The following is a 15,264-nucleotide window of genomic DNA, read 5'->3' as shown; positions in this document are numbered from 1 at the left end:
GTAAATTTTCCACATCTAGCATAACATATATAATATAAAGTGGTTTCTGAACCCTTATTATTAAAGTTTTTCAAAACTAACTTTTATTATGCAAATAATTTTGAAATGCATAAATTATAAACAAAATAAATTGCTTATCAATATTGCAAAAATATAAATGTTTGTACAACATTATTGAAATGTTTGCATTTTATGTAACTTATTTAGTTTTGTTTTATACTTATAGTGTGTGGAAGAAGGGTTTGCTTATTTCGCGGATGGAAAGTTGATCACAATATTCAGCTGTCCAAATTACAATGGGAACAACAATGGCGCAGCTTTGACTATAGACGAAGAGTGTAAAATTGAAATTACGGTAATCTGCATTTGAAAAATTGATTTAGTTTGACATGGTAATTAATTTTCATTTTCATCTTATTGTAGGCATTTTGTAGCATTAGCTCATCTTCGAACGTAGAAAATGAAGAATATTTAAACGCTGAAGACGAAAAGAAGCATTAATAAATTTGTTATCATTGCATTTTATAGATAACATTGCATTTTAAATATAACATATCTTCAGTTTGTATGGTGTATAAACATATATGCTTTTAGTCTTATGTGAAATTTTTATAAATAGATTTACTTAACACATCGCGTGATAACTGATTAGCATGCCATAAATTTTCCATTTACTTTATAATGCACAAGTAAAAGAAAGACATTTACAACAATAGCAACAATAGAGAAAACTTTTCTTCATCTTCCAGTTAATAGAATGCAGTTAGTTCCAGAAGACATCATGTTATCAGCTCGACCTCGACCAACCAATCCAGATAATCTTAAATCATCATAAGACGAGTAAAGCACAGTGCACGTGGAAGTTGTCTGCTGGTGATTTTGTTTGTTCAGACTTGGCTGAAGTAACATATTGCAGAGTTCTGGATAAAAATTTGAATATGTAGGTAACTGATAAAATAATAAATGACGTATGCCTCGAATCACGTATCGATGGAAAAAATGAAAACGTTCAGTCAGAACTAAAATTGGCTTTTCACCGTGGTAAAATAAACATCTGGCACGGGAAACTTTCTTCTCTGATGTGTATTCATTTGTTTGCACAAATGACCATTGCTCTTTCTTCAAATAATTTCTCAAACGCACAAAATCAAAAAATGAAGGTACGTAAATCATTGTCTGCTTCATCGTCTCAGAATGTTTGTACGCTGGCAATATGCGTTCTGTAAAATATTTAAATCGAACATCCGCCTCATCGACAAGATTTTCACAATCCGGCATCTTGTGAAAAATGTGCTTCATTGATACCAACACCGAACCGATACAACCTTCGGATGTTTGTTGTGGTTCTACAACACTGACAAGACCGCTGTAATTGAGGCAGTGATGTCCAAGCAAAGCCCTCAGCTCTGAACTACCGATCGATGACAGCAACACCGTTTGACAATACCTTGAAGCCATACCATTCAAGCACCACATTCGTACAGACGAATAATCGACGCCGTGATCTCTATTGGGCAGTCGGTGTAAATGTTGCATCACATGGATCACATGTTTCCAATTTTGCATCAAAAACACGTCAGCTTGATCAAGCACGACCATTTCAATGGAGGATAAAAAATCATATTCATGATGTGCCTCACCTTCAACACCAATCATCGACCTCAAACCTAACGGTGAAGCGACAATTACATCACTCTTGTAAAAATCAACAAACAATTTCAACGATTTCTTCGCAACTGATAAGCCCAATCGAAAACAATCATCCCGGTTTCCTTGAAACTGCAAGTAAAATTCCAACGGCAACTGATGTCTTGCTTTTCCATGAACATGTTTCGGTGTAAAATTTTCAGGCGGTCCATAGTGTTTATAAAAACGACGCTTATTGGTTACAAACGACTGACCGTTGCTGTTGGCAAACAACATTTCAATCATTGTCGAGACAATACAGTATGCAGCATGTCGAAATGGGGCCAAGATCAAAACTTTCGGTCTAGTTAAACCCAAATCTCGAAATTCCAATTCACATTCATCGCCTTTTTCAGCTACTGCTTTTCGACGTCCACTGTGACGAACTATAATTGATCTTGTTTTCAACACATGATTCAACACGTGCAATGCTACGGCTACGTAAATTTCACCGCTGTTTTCATGTGTTCTCTTCGGATAATACAAATCCTGAAAAAATCAAAATAAAATGAAAATGCTTCTAAAAAAGAATACTACTACGTTGTCCATTCTTACATTATTTATATTTACATTAATTAGCAATAAATTTCTCAACTAGAAGAACTACTTTAAAAATATGCAAATTACAAATGATTGTAAATATTTCAGAACAGTGCAATTTACTTTTGCATAAAATAAATAAAATTAACAAAAAGATGTTAAATTTGAAATTTAATCAAAATTAAAAACAAAAAATTACCACGTAATTCCCCATCACTGTTAACAGATCTTTTTGCAGCGGTGTAGCTGGACCTTTGATCCCAAGGCTTTCATTCACTTTAGGTAAATTTTTCAACAATGATTCTCTGATATGCAAATGTTCCCATTGGAAACACTGAATAGTTCTATGCAATCGCTCGGCTGCATTGAATATCCACGCTGAACCGATCGATTCAAATTGAATGTTAATCGGTGCATTATGACGAGCTCGTTCAATTTTTTCTTCCAGAACACCTTCATCAAATTCTGTATAAAATTGTTCGCGAAAAGGATCAATGGCGACGTTCAAATGATCATTGTTGTCAGACAATGCACTTTCAGATTCGTTGAAATTACACTCCTGTAAAAACTACACAGTCAAATTGTACATCTGAACAATAACCAATGAAAATGGAATACCGTATCTTGTCCCTCGTTCTTCATCTTGCTTCAGTGAACGTACAACTTTATTCTATGAAAAGTGAAATTTAGTTTAAAAATATAAAAACAATATAAACAATATAAAACACTGCATTTCAAAGCATAAAGTAAATGATAAGCCAAATTAAAGCAATAAAGTTTTTATTTTTCGCATCATGCAAATGCAAATCAATTAGCACTGCGCAAACACATCATTAAAACACTAAATTCGAAAAGAATGTCATTTGAAAAGAATTTACAAAACAATTATGCAATATAATTTTAATAATTTCAAAGGATCCCGGTTTCTTCACATCTACTAGAAGGCTGGACAGGTTCCTCTGCCGGTGGTGAGCGTAAAACGTCGGGCAACGGTGGCGATTCAGTCATCGGTTCCATGTAAAGCGATTCCCATGTGCCATCTTTAATAAAGCAAAATTCATTTCAAACTATCTATCACTCATTATCATTTAAGAAAAAGATATGTATTTGCCTTCTTTGCGGAAAACCATGCCTAAAGAAGTCGGGGAAACAGCTCGACCAGAATTTTCACTTATCCATGACTGAGAAAAAATTTCGTTATCATCTAGTAGACGATCTTCGAGATAAAGTCCAATGTTTGACGAATCAACCTAAAATAATTTTAAAACTAAATAAATTAAATTGATTTTAAATATAAACTGCAACACGTTTTCAAAATATGAACAATAATAACGATATCAGTTCATTTGAAAATAAAATACATTTTTTGAAAAATGTTCCACAATTTGTGACATGACTTGCATTAATTGAATATCAAATAAAATTAAGGCATATCGAACTATATACAAAACAATAATAAATTAGGCCTATGATATTTGACTATCAATATTAAACAATAACGCCTCATTTCACCAACAAAACATTTCGTCATAAATTTTCATTGATTTCTTTTAACACTAAACAATTTATGATGACTTACAATTTCAAAAAAAGAGATCTACCCTGTCTGACGTTTTCTTACTCAAGGCAGAAAAATAAAATGAGACAAAAATATAAAAGTAATACAAAAAAAGAGCTTATAGTTTTTATATGGGAATAAATCGCTAAATAACCGTATACCTTATATATGCTACTAAGCATTTCTTTCAGCTTTAAGACAGGGTCGCCAACACGTATGCAGCATAAAGCATGTGAATTGTGACGTCGCACTTCGAAAAAAATCCACTGAAGAGTAAAATTGCATTTAAGCATTTAGACAACGATTAATGCCTCTTACCATGATGCCAAAACAATTCAGAAAACCGATAGTCCTTCAAAAATTTAATATAATAAAAATTAAGACAGTAAAATACAAATGAAAAATCTAACAATAAATTTGCACTTATCAACTTCTTCATTTATTTACTAAATAAATTTAAATTTATTGATTTTCATAAAATTTATTCATGCGAAATCTTACTAAAATTAATTAGGCTAGGACGAAACTAAGACTTCAAATAAACTTAAGAGTCAAGTCATGCTGTATCTTACCATAACTGAAAATTAAGTTGCTTTAAGTGTTCACTTAATATCAAGGGTTATGGCATAAGAATTTTAATATTTAGGGAATATTTTAAATAACATTAGCATGTGATATTTTTAACCTATTTATGATAGAACTATGTTTCTCTGTTTTACTAAAAATTTTGATGTGTATTGAAGCTGAACTAATTACAGTATGCTGTTAACATTGTGCTATTAAAATGTCACATTGTTTATTTTTGTCATCGAACATTTTTATTAAAATAAAAATGAAAAATACGAATTGTTTTTTGAATATTATAAAACCTTGACAGTTTATCGCGCGTTACTGTTGATCAACTTTCCTACGCTTTGATTGCTCTGCTTTGTTAAGCTAACTAGTGATTAGTTTTTTCCTAATTTCGTCATTTCTCTTTTTCTGTCTGTGGTAACCTTTAAATTTTAAATATCTCATGCTGCTATTATTCAGATGTTTTTTAATTGATTTTTGTATATACATATAAGTGTAATCCTGGTTATTTTGACTGTTGTGAGGTCTAAAGACAAACGCAAGTGAATAGTGATATAGTGAATAACAAATTCTGCGAAATGTAATACAATAAAAATAACGATCGCATATTTATTTAAGGTTAATCATCTTATTCAAATCGACAGAGAATCATCAGGATCAAAGGCGCTTCAACTTTGATCTCTATTTATGCAGATTATAGTTGATAGTGTTTACTCTGTTTGCTACACCGTAGTTTGAAACACAAGCCAAAGAAACGAATTAACAGTTTCCGAGAACCATATGCATTTAGTAAGTAAAAATAAATAATTAATTAGTAAATGATTCTTCTAATATGTTTTGGCATATGTAATTTAATATGAAAATGGTTTTAATTTGACAAACATTTAATTTAATCATAACGAAATTCATACGAAATTATCATATGAAATTATTGGCCAAAAACTGTCTAGGTTAATTAACGTTAACGCTTACGCCCTTCTTCTAGCTTCTTCATATAACCGATTTTGATACATTGCTGGCCAGTCATTGTAATTGTTCCTGCTGTGATATAGACAATTATAGACAAATATTTTTCTCGTATATTTCTTTATTACAGTAACAGAAAACATAACAAGACAATTTTTCAGTAGAACATTACTATTTGAGTGATTTGTATTAATTTTTTTGGTATAGTGTAAGGGAAATTTGAATGGTAGTATTTGGGGAATGGAAAATGTGAAGCTCATAACTTCATTTGCCTTAGTAAGTGATTTGGCAGTTTTATCAGTAGCTCTGATTGGTGTGGTTTCCTGTATTATGATGTTTCTTGATTAGGTGGGCAATTGCCTTGTTTTAATGGACGAAGCTCTACTTTATTTTAAATGCTAATACATTAAGCAAAAGTAGCATATTGTTAATGCAGATTAATCAAATGATGCATAATTTTGAAATAACACTTAAGATAAACAAAACTATGTTTAAAACAGTAAATTGTTGAAGCATGACATTTTTCTCTCTAAGGTAACAAATAATCCTTAAACTAAACGGTTACTTTAAAATAGTAATAAAAATTTTTTAATGAAATTTTATCAATTAATTACACTAAAAACCAGGCGAATGCATTGTTATGAGCGCTGTTGACTGATAAGAGGATAATTGTAGCAAACAGAACGTTCTCATTGCAGCTCGACTGACTCGATCAAATGTTGCATTTTTAATCGGTCAAACAGAAATAGTAATGTATGAACATGCAATTTAAGTTGTAAACTGCGAAAATTTATTCAGCAATCTTACTTTTTAGCATGGTTACTAACGCTTAGAAAATTATTTTTATTTACAAAGAAACTTGAATTACACTGTTACAGTATGCCTCCCATATTACAATTTTCGTATACTGTTATTGTTCTGTTTGTTTTTCATTTATTACATATGTTTTTGTTTAACTTGATTTTATTAGGCCACTTTATTTTACATTTACATGAATAGACAGAATGTAAACAGGGTATTTTTAGATTCAACGTCGAATAAATTTGAAGTTAAAATTATGCGCCCTGAAAATGCACTTGCAGCTTCAATGGTATGAATGAATACTTGTGATTTATTAAAGATACTTAAATGTATTTGAATTTTAGTTTTATGATGATCGAGAAGCCAGAAAGTACACTTCGAAGTTAGTGGAATTGTTAAAATTTACTTCTGTTGAAAGTTATGCAGTTTAATGATATAATTAGAAATAAAGGACAAATTCTTTTGTCTAAGTTTACTTGTTTGATAATTTTCTTTTCGGCTAACTTTAACAAATTGTGTCGCATCATGTAATTTAGTGTTTAAACTTTTAAATGACTTTTTAGTTGTTATTTATATATGAAATAAAGTGCGATAGAAATGTTTTTTTTTCAGTTCACATATGATACAAATTCAGAGTGAAATGGCAGAACGCGCCCTGGAGCTTCTAGCACTTCCTGAGGATGAATCGAGCTTTTTATTAGACATTGGGTATGTTATTATGGTATGTGACTTACTTGACGTACTTAAACTTTTTTAAGATGTGGATCTGGATTAGCTGGTGAAATTCTCACAGAAAGGGACCATATTTGGGTTGGTTTGGATATTAGTCAACCAATGTTAAGTAAGTATAATTGTTTTTTAGTCACATTTATTTCTTAATTATGCATTTGTTAGATATAGCGAAGGAAAGAGAAGTTGAAGGAACTCTTATATTAGGTGATATGGGTAATGGCTTGCCATTTCGACCTGGTTCTTTTGATGGTGCGATCAGGTAAGACTTTGAAAGAACTTTTATTTACTTCTGTACAGTATGATTTAGTGTGTCAGCCCTGCAATGGCTTTGTTATGCTGAGGAAAAGCGGCAGAATCCCGTAAAACGTCTTCATCGTTTCTTTCTTTCGTTATACGCGTGCCTGGTACAGTTTTTGGTTTCAGTATATTTTTTTCTTTAAGAGAAATGGTTTTATTTTAGAGTCGCGGCAGTCGTGCAGCTTTGCAGTTTTATCCTGATCAACCTTCTCAGGTGTGATTTTTAAAATGTTATTTGTTTATCTGATGATTGATTTTGTAGGTGGAATTAATCATGCAACAAGCAATGCTCGCTGGTTTTACTGGAGGTGTTGTTGTGGATTACCCGGAAAGTACAAGAGCAAAAAAGTAAGCTGATTTAAATATATCAGTATAATAATGATGATTATAAAAAATTAAGGATTTATCTGGTGTTGTTTACTGGCGGCAACAGCAGATTACCAGCTGCTTTAACAAACGAATGTCCACAGCAGAATCATGTTCACTATGCAAAAAGAAGGTATACGAGTATAGAATTTGTTGTGTCACAAGATAGTTTCAGTCACAAGTTTTTAATTCTTAAGCGAAATTGCACAACGCAATCAAAGCAAAAAACCACTGAAAAAGTCGAAGGAATGGATTATGAAGAAAAAAGTGCATGCAAGAAGACTTGGAAAGTAAAAGTATACAAATAACTCCTGTTTTGTCTACATTTGTACTATTTAGGCAAGTTACAAGAGATTCGAAATATACAGGCCGAAAAAGAAAAGGACATTTTTGATGAAACAATTTATTGAACTAAACAATGAATTTTCAGTGAATAAATGAATTATATTTCAGTTATTGTAATACACTATCTTATAAGAATTGCATAATTGTTTATCTGTAAAACTAATGTCTATCAAAGCTGTTTTGTGCCATACAAAACTGAAGCTGAAATTCTGGAATAAAAGAAATTGTGTTGTTTCGTTTTTGATCGGAATGTATATTAAAAATTGAGCTGAAATATAAATAGTTATAATTTTTTCAGAAAAAATTGAACTTTTGTTCCTTTTCATTAATTGAGATCTATTACATGTTGAGAAATAAATGCTTCTGCGTGTTAAATAAGTAAACCTAATATGAAGCATAAAAATATAAAAATTGAAAACTGCAATGCACGTGAAATTTATTATTTGTTAATACTCAGCAACAGCGGGTTAGTGGTCTAGTGGTATGATTCTCGCTTTGGGTGCGAGAGGCCCGGGGTTCGATTCCCCGCTAACCCCTATCGTTTAAATGATGGTTGTTCACTTAATACTTTTCAAAATAAATTGTACTTGTAACAAAATATGCTATATATTTACTTATTTATTAAAATATGCTATATTTATATATTCAAAATATGTATTATAATATTACAACTTACTGATGACAAACATATTTGCTACGGTATAAAAAATAATTTCAGCAAACCATAATGAAGCGAAAAGAGCCAAAATACTAATTATTGCACGTAATTCAACTATGTCAATAATGAAAAAGTTTGCAACTGTTTAACTGCACTTTTTTGTAAACCTTTTTGGTTGAATCAATTTATGCAGTTATTTCTCCAAATAAATAATAACCAAACCAAAATAAATAATAATAATAAATAATAACTAAATAAATTATTAAATTTATAAGTTCATTTTTTATTTAAAAAGTTGTTTAATTTAATTAAATATAATTTTTGTATTTAAGTAAAAATATAAACCTTTTCATCATTTACATACTGTAATAAGATGTTGATTTATTTCGAATTGCCCTGATTTGAACTCTTTATGGTTAATCATGTCGGCTTACGTGAAAACAGCTTTCATAATGGACAATGGTGGGTATTCTGTTAAAGCGGAACTTTCTTCATCGAAGTGTCCAAAAGTTACACCAAATGCGGTAATGAAGTCGAAACGTGAACGTCGTCGAGTTTTCGTTGGAGATGAAGTCGAAGAGTGCGGTGATTGTAGTTCTCTTTTTTATAGTTTGCCCGTTCAGAAAGGCTATTTGCTTAACTGGGAAGTTCAGCGTAAAGTCTGGGATCATCTTCTTGGCCCTACTCGACATAATATAGACTGTAAAAACACGTGTCTTGTAATTACACAGCCGATGTTTAATTTTAACAGTATTCGTGAAGCAATGTATGAAGTGATTTTTGAACATTATGGATTCCATTCGCTTTATACGAACACGGCACCCGTTTTTAGTGCGTACAAATATGCTTATGAAAATCATGAACAGTGGGGATGTGTCATCGTTGACTCAGGCTACTCTTTTACTCATATTGTACCAGTTTTCAAAGGTAAAGTGCAGTATCAAGCTGTCATTCGTTTGTCAATGGGTGGTAAAGCATTGACGAATTTTTTGAAAGAAATAGTATCTTATCGTCTTCTCAATGTTATGGAAGAAACTTACGTAATGAATCAGTGCAAAGAAGACATGTGTTATGTTTCAGAAAATTTAAATATGGATTTCAAAGAAGTTGTTCAACCATTAGAAAGAAATTCAATAGTCAGAGAATATGTTTTGCCTAATTTTGTGGACCGAATGCGTGGATACATGCGTGAACGAAACGCACTTCCAGAAAAGAATAGTGATGAACAATTTCTTCGTCTTGGTGTCGAGCGTTTCTCTGTTCCCGAACTTTTATTCAGTCCTTCTGATGTAGGCATACAGGAGATGGGTTTGGCTGAAGCGTTGGCTTATTCAATTTTGCAACGTTGTCCAGAATCAATTCGACCATATTTACTTAATAATATACTGCTGACTGGTGGCAACTGTTTATTCAAAGGTATACAGAAACGTTTGTGGTCTGATCTTCGTTCACTTGTGCCAGAGGAGTTTGACATTCGTGTGAAACTCGCCGATGATCCTGTTTGTAATGCATGGCAAGGTGCTCGTTTGTTTACTACTGGTAAAATGTTTCAACAATCGGTTGTAACTAAGAAGCAGTATGACGAAGTGGGAGTGACGTTATGTAACGATAAGCTACACTGTTAATATTCTGTTGTTGAATTATAGAATGTTAAATAACATTAAATCAAATATTTTTTTGTTGTGTTGAAAATTTGCATAAATCTTTGATGAAACAATTGCAAATATAAATGTAAAATGAGATAATATAAAACATGTTTTTGTGAAGTGCAGTCTCTGTTGTGAAATTCTGAAAAACATTCTGGCATGTGAGCAGAGCCAGTATCAAAGTGTGGCATACTTATAAAATTTGGTACTGCAATTTGTTTTTTGAAAACTAGTACTATAAATCGTTCATGATTTTCTAATTAAAAGTAACGTTTTCATGTTCAATGAAACAAATCTAATATTAAAATATAAATTAAAAATTTTAATGACTTTGGCACAAAGAATTTTGTCGAATGTGCATTTTTGTTTCATACTGCATGATACTTTGCATTTTTATGTATATTGATGAATACCGTTTATATATTTGATATATATATAGCAAGGCACTTTATAAAATTCCAAGTAAATATCTATTTGCAAATGACTGAAGTCGCATAAAGATTGAAAACAACTAACAACATTTAAAATATTGATATTATTCGTATTACATAATATTATTGTAATTATATTAATAATATAATATAATAAAAAAATAGCTCATACTTAACAGAACTACTAATACATATAATATTAATATACAATTATTTATTTAATATTATCTAATAATATAATGTAATACGTAAATAATAAGATATTATGTGTAATGGAGAATACGATGGGAGTGATTTAAATATAACAAGCACTAAAAACCATCAGTAGCTGAAAGTAGAATAACTGAACAACGTATTGACAAAGGACCGACAGGAAAATGACGAAAGTAGGGCAACGCAAATTAGAAAGCGGAAGGAGTAATCAAAAATTGACCAATGAAATTGCGCATCAGGTCCAAGAATGCCTGCGAGCTGTGGCGTTTGCCTAATTGAGTTGAATGGATATTTAAAATATGCAAAAAAATTAAAATTTTACTGAAAAAAATGTAAAGAAATAAATTTTGTTTGTTTCAAACATTAAATAATATTAATTTTTTGTTTCAATATATAAAGGCTATTTATCATGATGTTACAGTAATGTTTGAACTTGATTATATATATACTGAAAAGCCAATTCTGTGATTACGGTTTTCTGTTGGATCGGCGTGTTATATTGGACGAATTGACGTTTGCGTGACCGTTCTTTTACTTGTTACATATTTGTACATTACAATGGTAAAATTTTTCGTTGGAAACTTGGCGTCAAACGTTAACAGTCAAGTTCTGCGCGAACTGTTTGAAAAATTCGGCACAGTCGACGAATGTGACGTGATCCGTAATTTTGGTTTTGTTCACATGAGTGACAAGGATGAAGCGCGTGCTGCATATAATAATTTGAATAAGTTCGTTTTAAATGATCGTGAGATACATCTTGAATATTCTACGAGCAAGCTGCGTAAAGAGCCCGGAATGGATGATGTTTGTTTTCGTTGCGGTGCGTCCGGTCATAAAACGCATAATTGTCCTCATCATTCTGACAGAGGTGGAGGTGGCCGTAAACGGTCCTCAAGTAAAGACAGCCCTTATTCGAGTGTCTCGAAGCGAAGCAACAGCGATTACGGTGAGTCGAGCTTGAGGGCTTGCCAGTTGCCAATGCCAAAGGATCCTCTAATTCCGCGGCCAGAGGATCCAATGCTGATGCCATTGTACGATGATTATTTGTCCGCCCGCGAACGGTATCATTATTATCGAGATCGGTTGGAGCGCGAAATGTACGGATCGCGACACGCAGGGGCGCCTCTTCCACCGCCATTGCCGCCTCCGCCCATGCAAAATACGATGGCTACAGTAAATGATGCAGATTTGTTTGCAACCCCGCGTTCTGGTTTCATGTATTATGGGTATAACGCGTTTCCAGGCCAGCCGACACCCATGTACAACAGTTTTGGCGGACAGACTCCCTCGTCTATACATCAGTTATCCTATTCAACACAGATATTACGCTCTTAGGAATGCATGGCGTTTTCAGAATTTTTCGTTTGTTAATTTTTGTTTACCACCTTATAGAGACGGTGATGCTATGTGGTTTGTATTAATGACAAATAATTTCTCCGCGTCATATTTGCTTATCTTACGGACATTCTTCAGAATTATTATTTCAATTCTACGTGATCGTCATGTGATTATTTTTCTTTCTCAGTAATTACTTTCGAATTTTGTCAGGCAGCTTTGAAACACACTGCAAAGATATTATTTTACTTTTCCCTGTTTTGTCGAAAAATAAATAATTTCTTTTTAAGCATTTTTGTCATCGGTGTTTTTGAATTGATTAGTTGTATTTGTGCAGACTTTTATTAATATTTTCATCGGTTTTTGAATTGATTAGTTGTATTTGTGCAAACTTTTATTAATATTTCATCTCACGCTGTTGCATTTTTGTCCAACAATACACGACTGTCAATGAGATCACGGTGAATTGCGCTGTTTATCAATTGTATTAATACATTCAAATTTTGAAGTGAAATATGTGGCAGCATGAGAACTGCATATGTAGCAACATGTCAGAAACGAAGAATGTTACCGTCTTGTTGGAAAAGCTGTTTTTACTTTACTTAAGCTAGGTCCATTTGTCATTTTTGTGGAATTAGGTCGTCTTATGCTCTTGAAAACTGTACATGGATTCAGATGCAGTAAGTATGGTTTTTTGAAAAATTTTCCAATAATTTGTTGTTTTGCGTTGATGCTGAGAAAGTTGAAATTTATTTTTTGGAATCTTCTTTGAACTGAACGTTTGTGGTGATTCATTTTTTTTGGGGTTTATTTTATTTTTTTACAGAGAATTTTATTTTATGAAAATGAGATATAGCAGAAGCAATTTTTATCTGCCACACGCGGTGCTGCAACGCCAGTTGTTTTTCAATGTTCGCACAACACGTCACTGGATGGTTGGTCGATGGTGTTTTGGTTGTCACTACTTTCATAAATGGGTCTTTAAATTTCTTTAATTTTCTTTAGTATGACTGGTACTTTTGGTATGATTTTTTTTAGAAATCTCATCCTACTACAGAATTAATATATGCAGTGTGCAGTTTGAATTCTGTTTGCGTTGTTACGTTTGCTTGAATTTTTAGCCTAAGTTTTTGTGTATAAAGTGAAGTTTTATAGGTGTTTTATTGATCATTTGCCGTGAAATTAGCAGCAAACAAATAAAGTAACGTTTAAATTGTTTTCGCCTTTGTATGGATATTAAAATGTCAGATAAGGCGAGCATTATTTGAAATAGGCTTTTTCGTTTTGCCTGCGTGCAGCGCATTACTTTTCTAAAAATTAATGTTAAGCGCAATGAAGTCCCGGTGAAATATTTCTAGAAATTCTATTTCTTTTTTTGTATATAAATTCTAGAAATGAAAAATTTCTATTCTAGAGCATAACTGAATGAAATTGCAGTAAATAATCTGCTGAGGAATTTGTTAGATACTGACATCAGTTTTAGGGCGACAGAAAGTAAATATAAAGAATAGCTTCAGTGTCAACCATGTTTTGCATGTGCTTAATTATATAAATGATTTGACAGGAAATTCACTGCATGTGATTTGTACGTATAGGGTAATCGAAGCGTTTCAGCTTTGATTAGTCTGCTGCATGCGTTATTATTTGAGTTAATTATGCGACAGCAAACTGTGCATTTCTCTAGATTTAACAGTTTCTATTATTCTGCTCTTATATTTTATCTATTTACATGTCGAAATTTACCGTCAACTGCAATGTTTGTTCGGCAGATTTTAAAAGGATAAAAGTTATTTTGTATATTAATTTTAAGCATCACAGTTTTTGATGATACAACTAATGGTGATTAATAACCAAAAAAACGTTTTTCTGGTGAACTATCATATCATTTGAAGCACACCAATATGAATAACAAATGCTAGATGTACTGTACAGAAGCCAATTTATGAGTGCGTCAACACTGGCGTGAGCAACTGGCTTGTAAGTAACTTTAACACCGCACAGTTATCTTGGCGCTGTTTGCAACCGTCTTGATTTTGGCAGTGTCGTTATATTATCTGTATGTATAATGCTTTGCCAAATTTATATTGCAAATTGTAATAAGAATGAAAACCTCTCATTTTAATGATTTATTTCAGGCACAGCAGCGCAGTGCGCTGCAATGACGAGCAGTTGAGTAAACAGCTTCTATTCCTTAAATCATGAAGAACTAATATGTGAGATTTTAACATATTTGGAAAACGCAGGTCAGTTCTTAATGTTGGATATGGTCTGAAGAATGATGTAGTTGAATGAGAATGGGCAGAGAACATATTTTTTTTATTGCAGATGGAATCTGTAAATTCTTGATCTATTTCAAGAAGTTCGGATAGCAAGTTTCACAATACCATTTACCCGCAAATGATATAGTACTTTTAACGCCAAGGACGACGACCTGTGACTGTTTCACGATGAGTCAGCACAACATCAGGAGACCTCCATTAATGGTTAAATCATTTAGAACAGTGTTTCTCAACCTGTCAGCGCACGCCCCCCCCCCCTTAATAAAAGTTCTGCAGTTAATGCCCCCCTCTAATAAAAAGTAGTGCGGTCTGTATTCAGTGTACGCAAAGCAACATTTTGCTTCATGGGTGCATCAAGCCAAGCTAGTTTCCACAGTAAAACATTCCTGAATGATTCACAATAAAAATTTAATGAGAATATTGACAATGCTTATATGCGACTAAGTTGTCTATTCTTGGTGGAGTGGGTGATAAGGTACATCGCAAGTCGCTTACAACGTTTAACCTGTTTTGGTGTTGCGTATTAAGTGTCATGAGAGCTGAGAATCCCGTTTCACAAAGGTACGTTGAGGAGAAAGGAACCAATATACGTAAGCTTTGTGAACTTATTTTAGGATATTCTGCTTGTAACTTCACCCAGAAGTTTTCTAATGGCATACTTTCAAAGCTGTCTTTAGCTAGGTTGTTGAATTGCAATTCAATGGCTTCTTCTTGAAGATCGTGTGAAAGGTCTTCGACATTAACTAAAAATGGATTTCTCACAAGTTTATAGATCAGTTTGAGGTTTCACGTCAGGAAATAGTGAAATCTCATCTGTAGCTCTAGTGCCTTTCATTTT

At 32.6% G+C, this 15,264-nt stretch overlaps 5 protein-coding genes and 1 non-coding gene across 6 annotated transcripts; 3 read left to right on the top strand and 3 right to left on the bottom strand.

Annotated features, from left to right (window-relative positions):
* Positions 1-291: 291 nt before the first annotated feature.
* On the bottom strand, positions 292-4,359 carry Tsp_04583 (digestive organ expansion factor-like protein). The gene is made up of 4 exons (XM_003369109.1): positions 4,357-4,359; positions 2,429-2,785; positions 808-2,175; positions 292-360 (listed from the first exon to the last, which is right to left on the bottom strand). The coding sequence occupies exons 1-4, from the start codon at positions 4,357-4,359 to the stop codon at positions 292-294; spliced, it is 1,797 nt and encodes a 598-aa protein (XP_003369157.1).
* Positions 4,360-6,380: 2,021 nt separating this feature from the next.
* On the top strand, positions 6,381-8,172 carry Tsp_04582 (putative methyltransferase BUD23). Its single transcript, XM_003369108.1, is given in 11 exon segments — positions 6,381-6,413; positions 6,469-6,506; positions 6,737-6,832; positions 6,883-6,965; positions 7,019-7,115; positions 7,164-7,260; positions 7,317-7,367; positions 7,416-7,501; positions 7,554-7,700; positions 7,717-7,809; positions 8,163-8,172. 11 exon segments carry the CDS (start codon positions 6,381-6,383, stop codon positions 8,170-8,172), a joined length of 831 nt encoding a protein of 276 aa, XP_003369156.1.
* A 156-nt stretch (positions 8,173-8,328) lies between these two features.
* Positions 8,329-8,400, top strand: Tsp_04581. The gene has a single exon. It is a non-coding gene; the product is annotated as a tRNA-Pro (tRNA).
* Positions 8,401-8,944: 544 nt separating this feature from the next.
* Positions 8,945-10,147, top strand: Tsp_04580 (actin-related protein 6). Its single transcript, XM_003369107.1, has one exon. It carries the CDS (start codon positions 8,945-8,947, stop codon positions 10,145-10,147), a length of 1,203 nt encoding a protein of 400 aa, XP_003369155.1.
* A 1,253-nt stretch (positions 10,148-11,400) lies between these two features.
* Positions 11,401-11,950, bottom strand: Tsp_04579 (hypothetical protein). The gene is made up of 2 exons (XM_003369106.1): positions 11,583-11,950; positions 11,401-11,518 (listed from the first exon to the last, which is right to left on the bottom strand). Exons 1-2 carry the CDS (start codon positions 11,948-11,950, stop codon positions 11,401-11,403), a joined length of 486 nt encoding a protein of 161 aa, XP_003369154.1.
* Positions 11,951-14,834: 2,884 nt separating this feature from the next.
* On the bottom strand, positions 14,835-15,169 carry Tsp_04578 (protein ZNF452; the record flags this gene model as incomplete). The annotated part of the gene is made up of 1 exon (XM_003369105.1): positions 14,835-15,169. A coding segment is annotated over one exon (335 nt), but the record flags the coding sequence as incomplete, so codon positions are not given.
* Between the last annotated feature and the right edge of the window lie 95 nt (positions 15,170-15,264).

Source organism: Trichinella spiralis, assembly GCF_000181795.1.
Source record: "Trichinella spiralis strain ISS 195 chromosome Unknown Scfld1557, whole genome shotgun sequence".
NCBI classification, from domain to species: Eukaryota; Metazoa; Nematoda; class Enoplea; order Trichinellida; family Trichinellidae; genus Trichinella; species Trichinella spiralis.
Note: the sequence above shows the minus strand (reverse complement) of the source record. Positions and strands in the feature narration are given on the sequence as shown.

Excerpts from the sequence above, each read along its gene's own strand:
- Tsp_04583 (XM_003369109.1), bottom strand. Across the intron at positions 2,176-2,428 it reads TAACAGTGATGGGGAATTAC|GATTTGTATTATCCGAAGAG; the intron begins GTGGTAATTTTT and ends TGATTTTTTCAG. Across the intron at positions 361-807 it reads ATTTAAGATTATCTGGATTG|ATTACCGTAATTTCAATTTT; the intron begins GTTGGTCGAGGT and ends TTTCAAATGCAG.
- Tsp_04582 (XM_003369108.1), top strand. The coding sequence starts at position 6,381 with ATGCGCCCTGAAAATGCACTTGCAGCTTCAATG. Across the intron at positions 6,833-6,882 it reads AGCTTTTTATTAGACATTGG|ATGTGGATCTGGATTAGCTG; the intron begins GTATGTTATTAT and ends AACTTTTTTAAG. Across the intron at positions 7,261-7,316 it reads TTTCGTTATACGCGTGCCTG|AGTCGCGGCAGTCGTGCAGC; the intron begins GTACAGTTTTTG and ends GTTTTATTTTAG.
- Tsp_04580 (XM_003369107.1), top strand. The coding sequence starts at position 8,945 with ATGTCGGCTTACGTGAAAACAGCTTTCATAATGGACAATGGTGGGTAT.
- Tsp_04579 (XM_003369106.1), bottom strand. The coding sequence starts at position 11,950 with ATGGCGGTGGAAGAGGCGCCCCTGCGTGTCGCGATCCGTACATTTCGC. Across the intron at positions 11,519-11,582 it reads GCTCTTTACGCAGCTTGCTC|CACGCGCTTCATCCTTGTCA; the intron begins GTAGAATATTCA and ends TATTATATGCAG.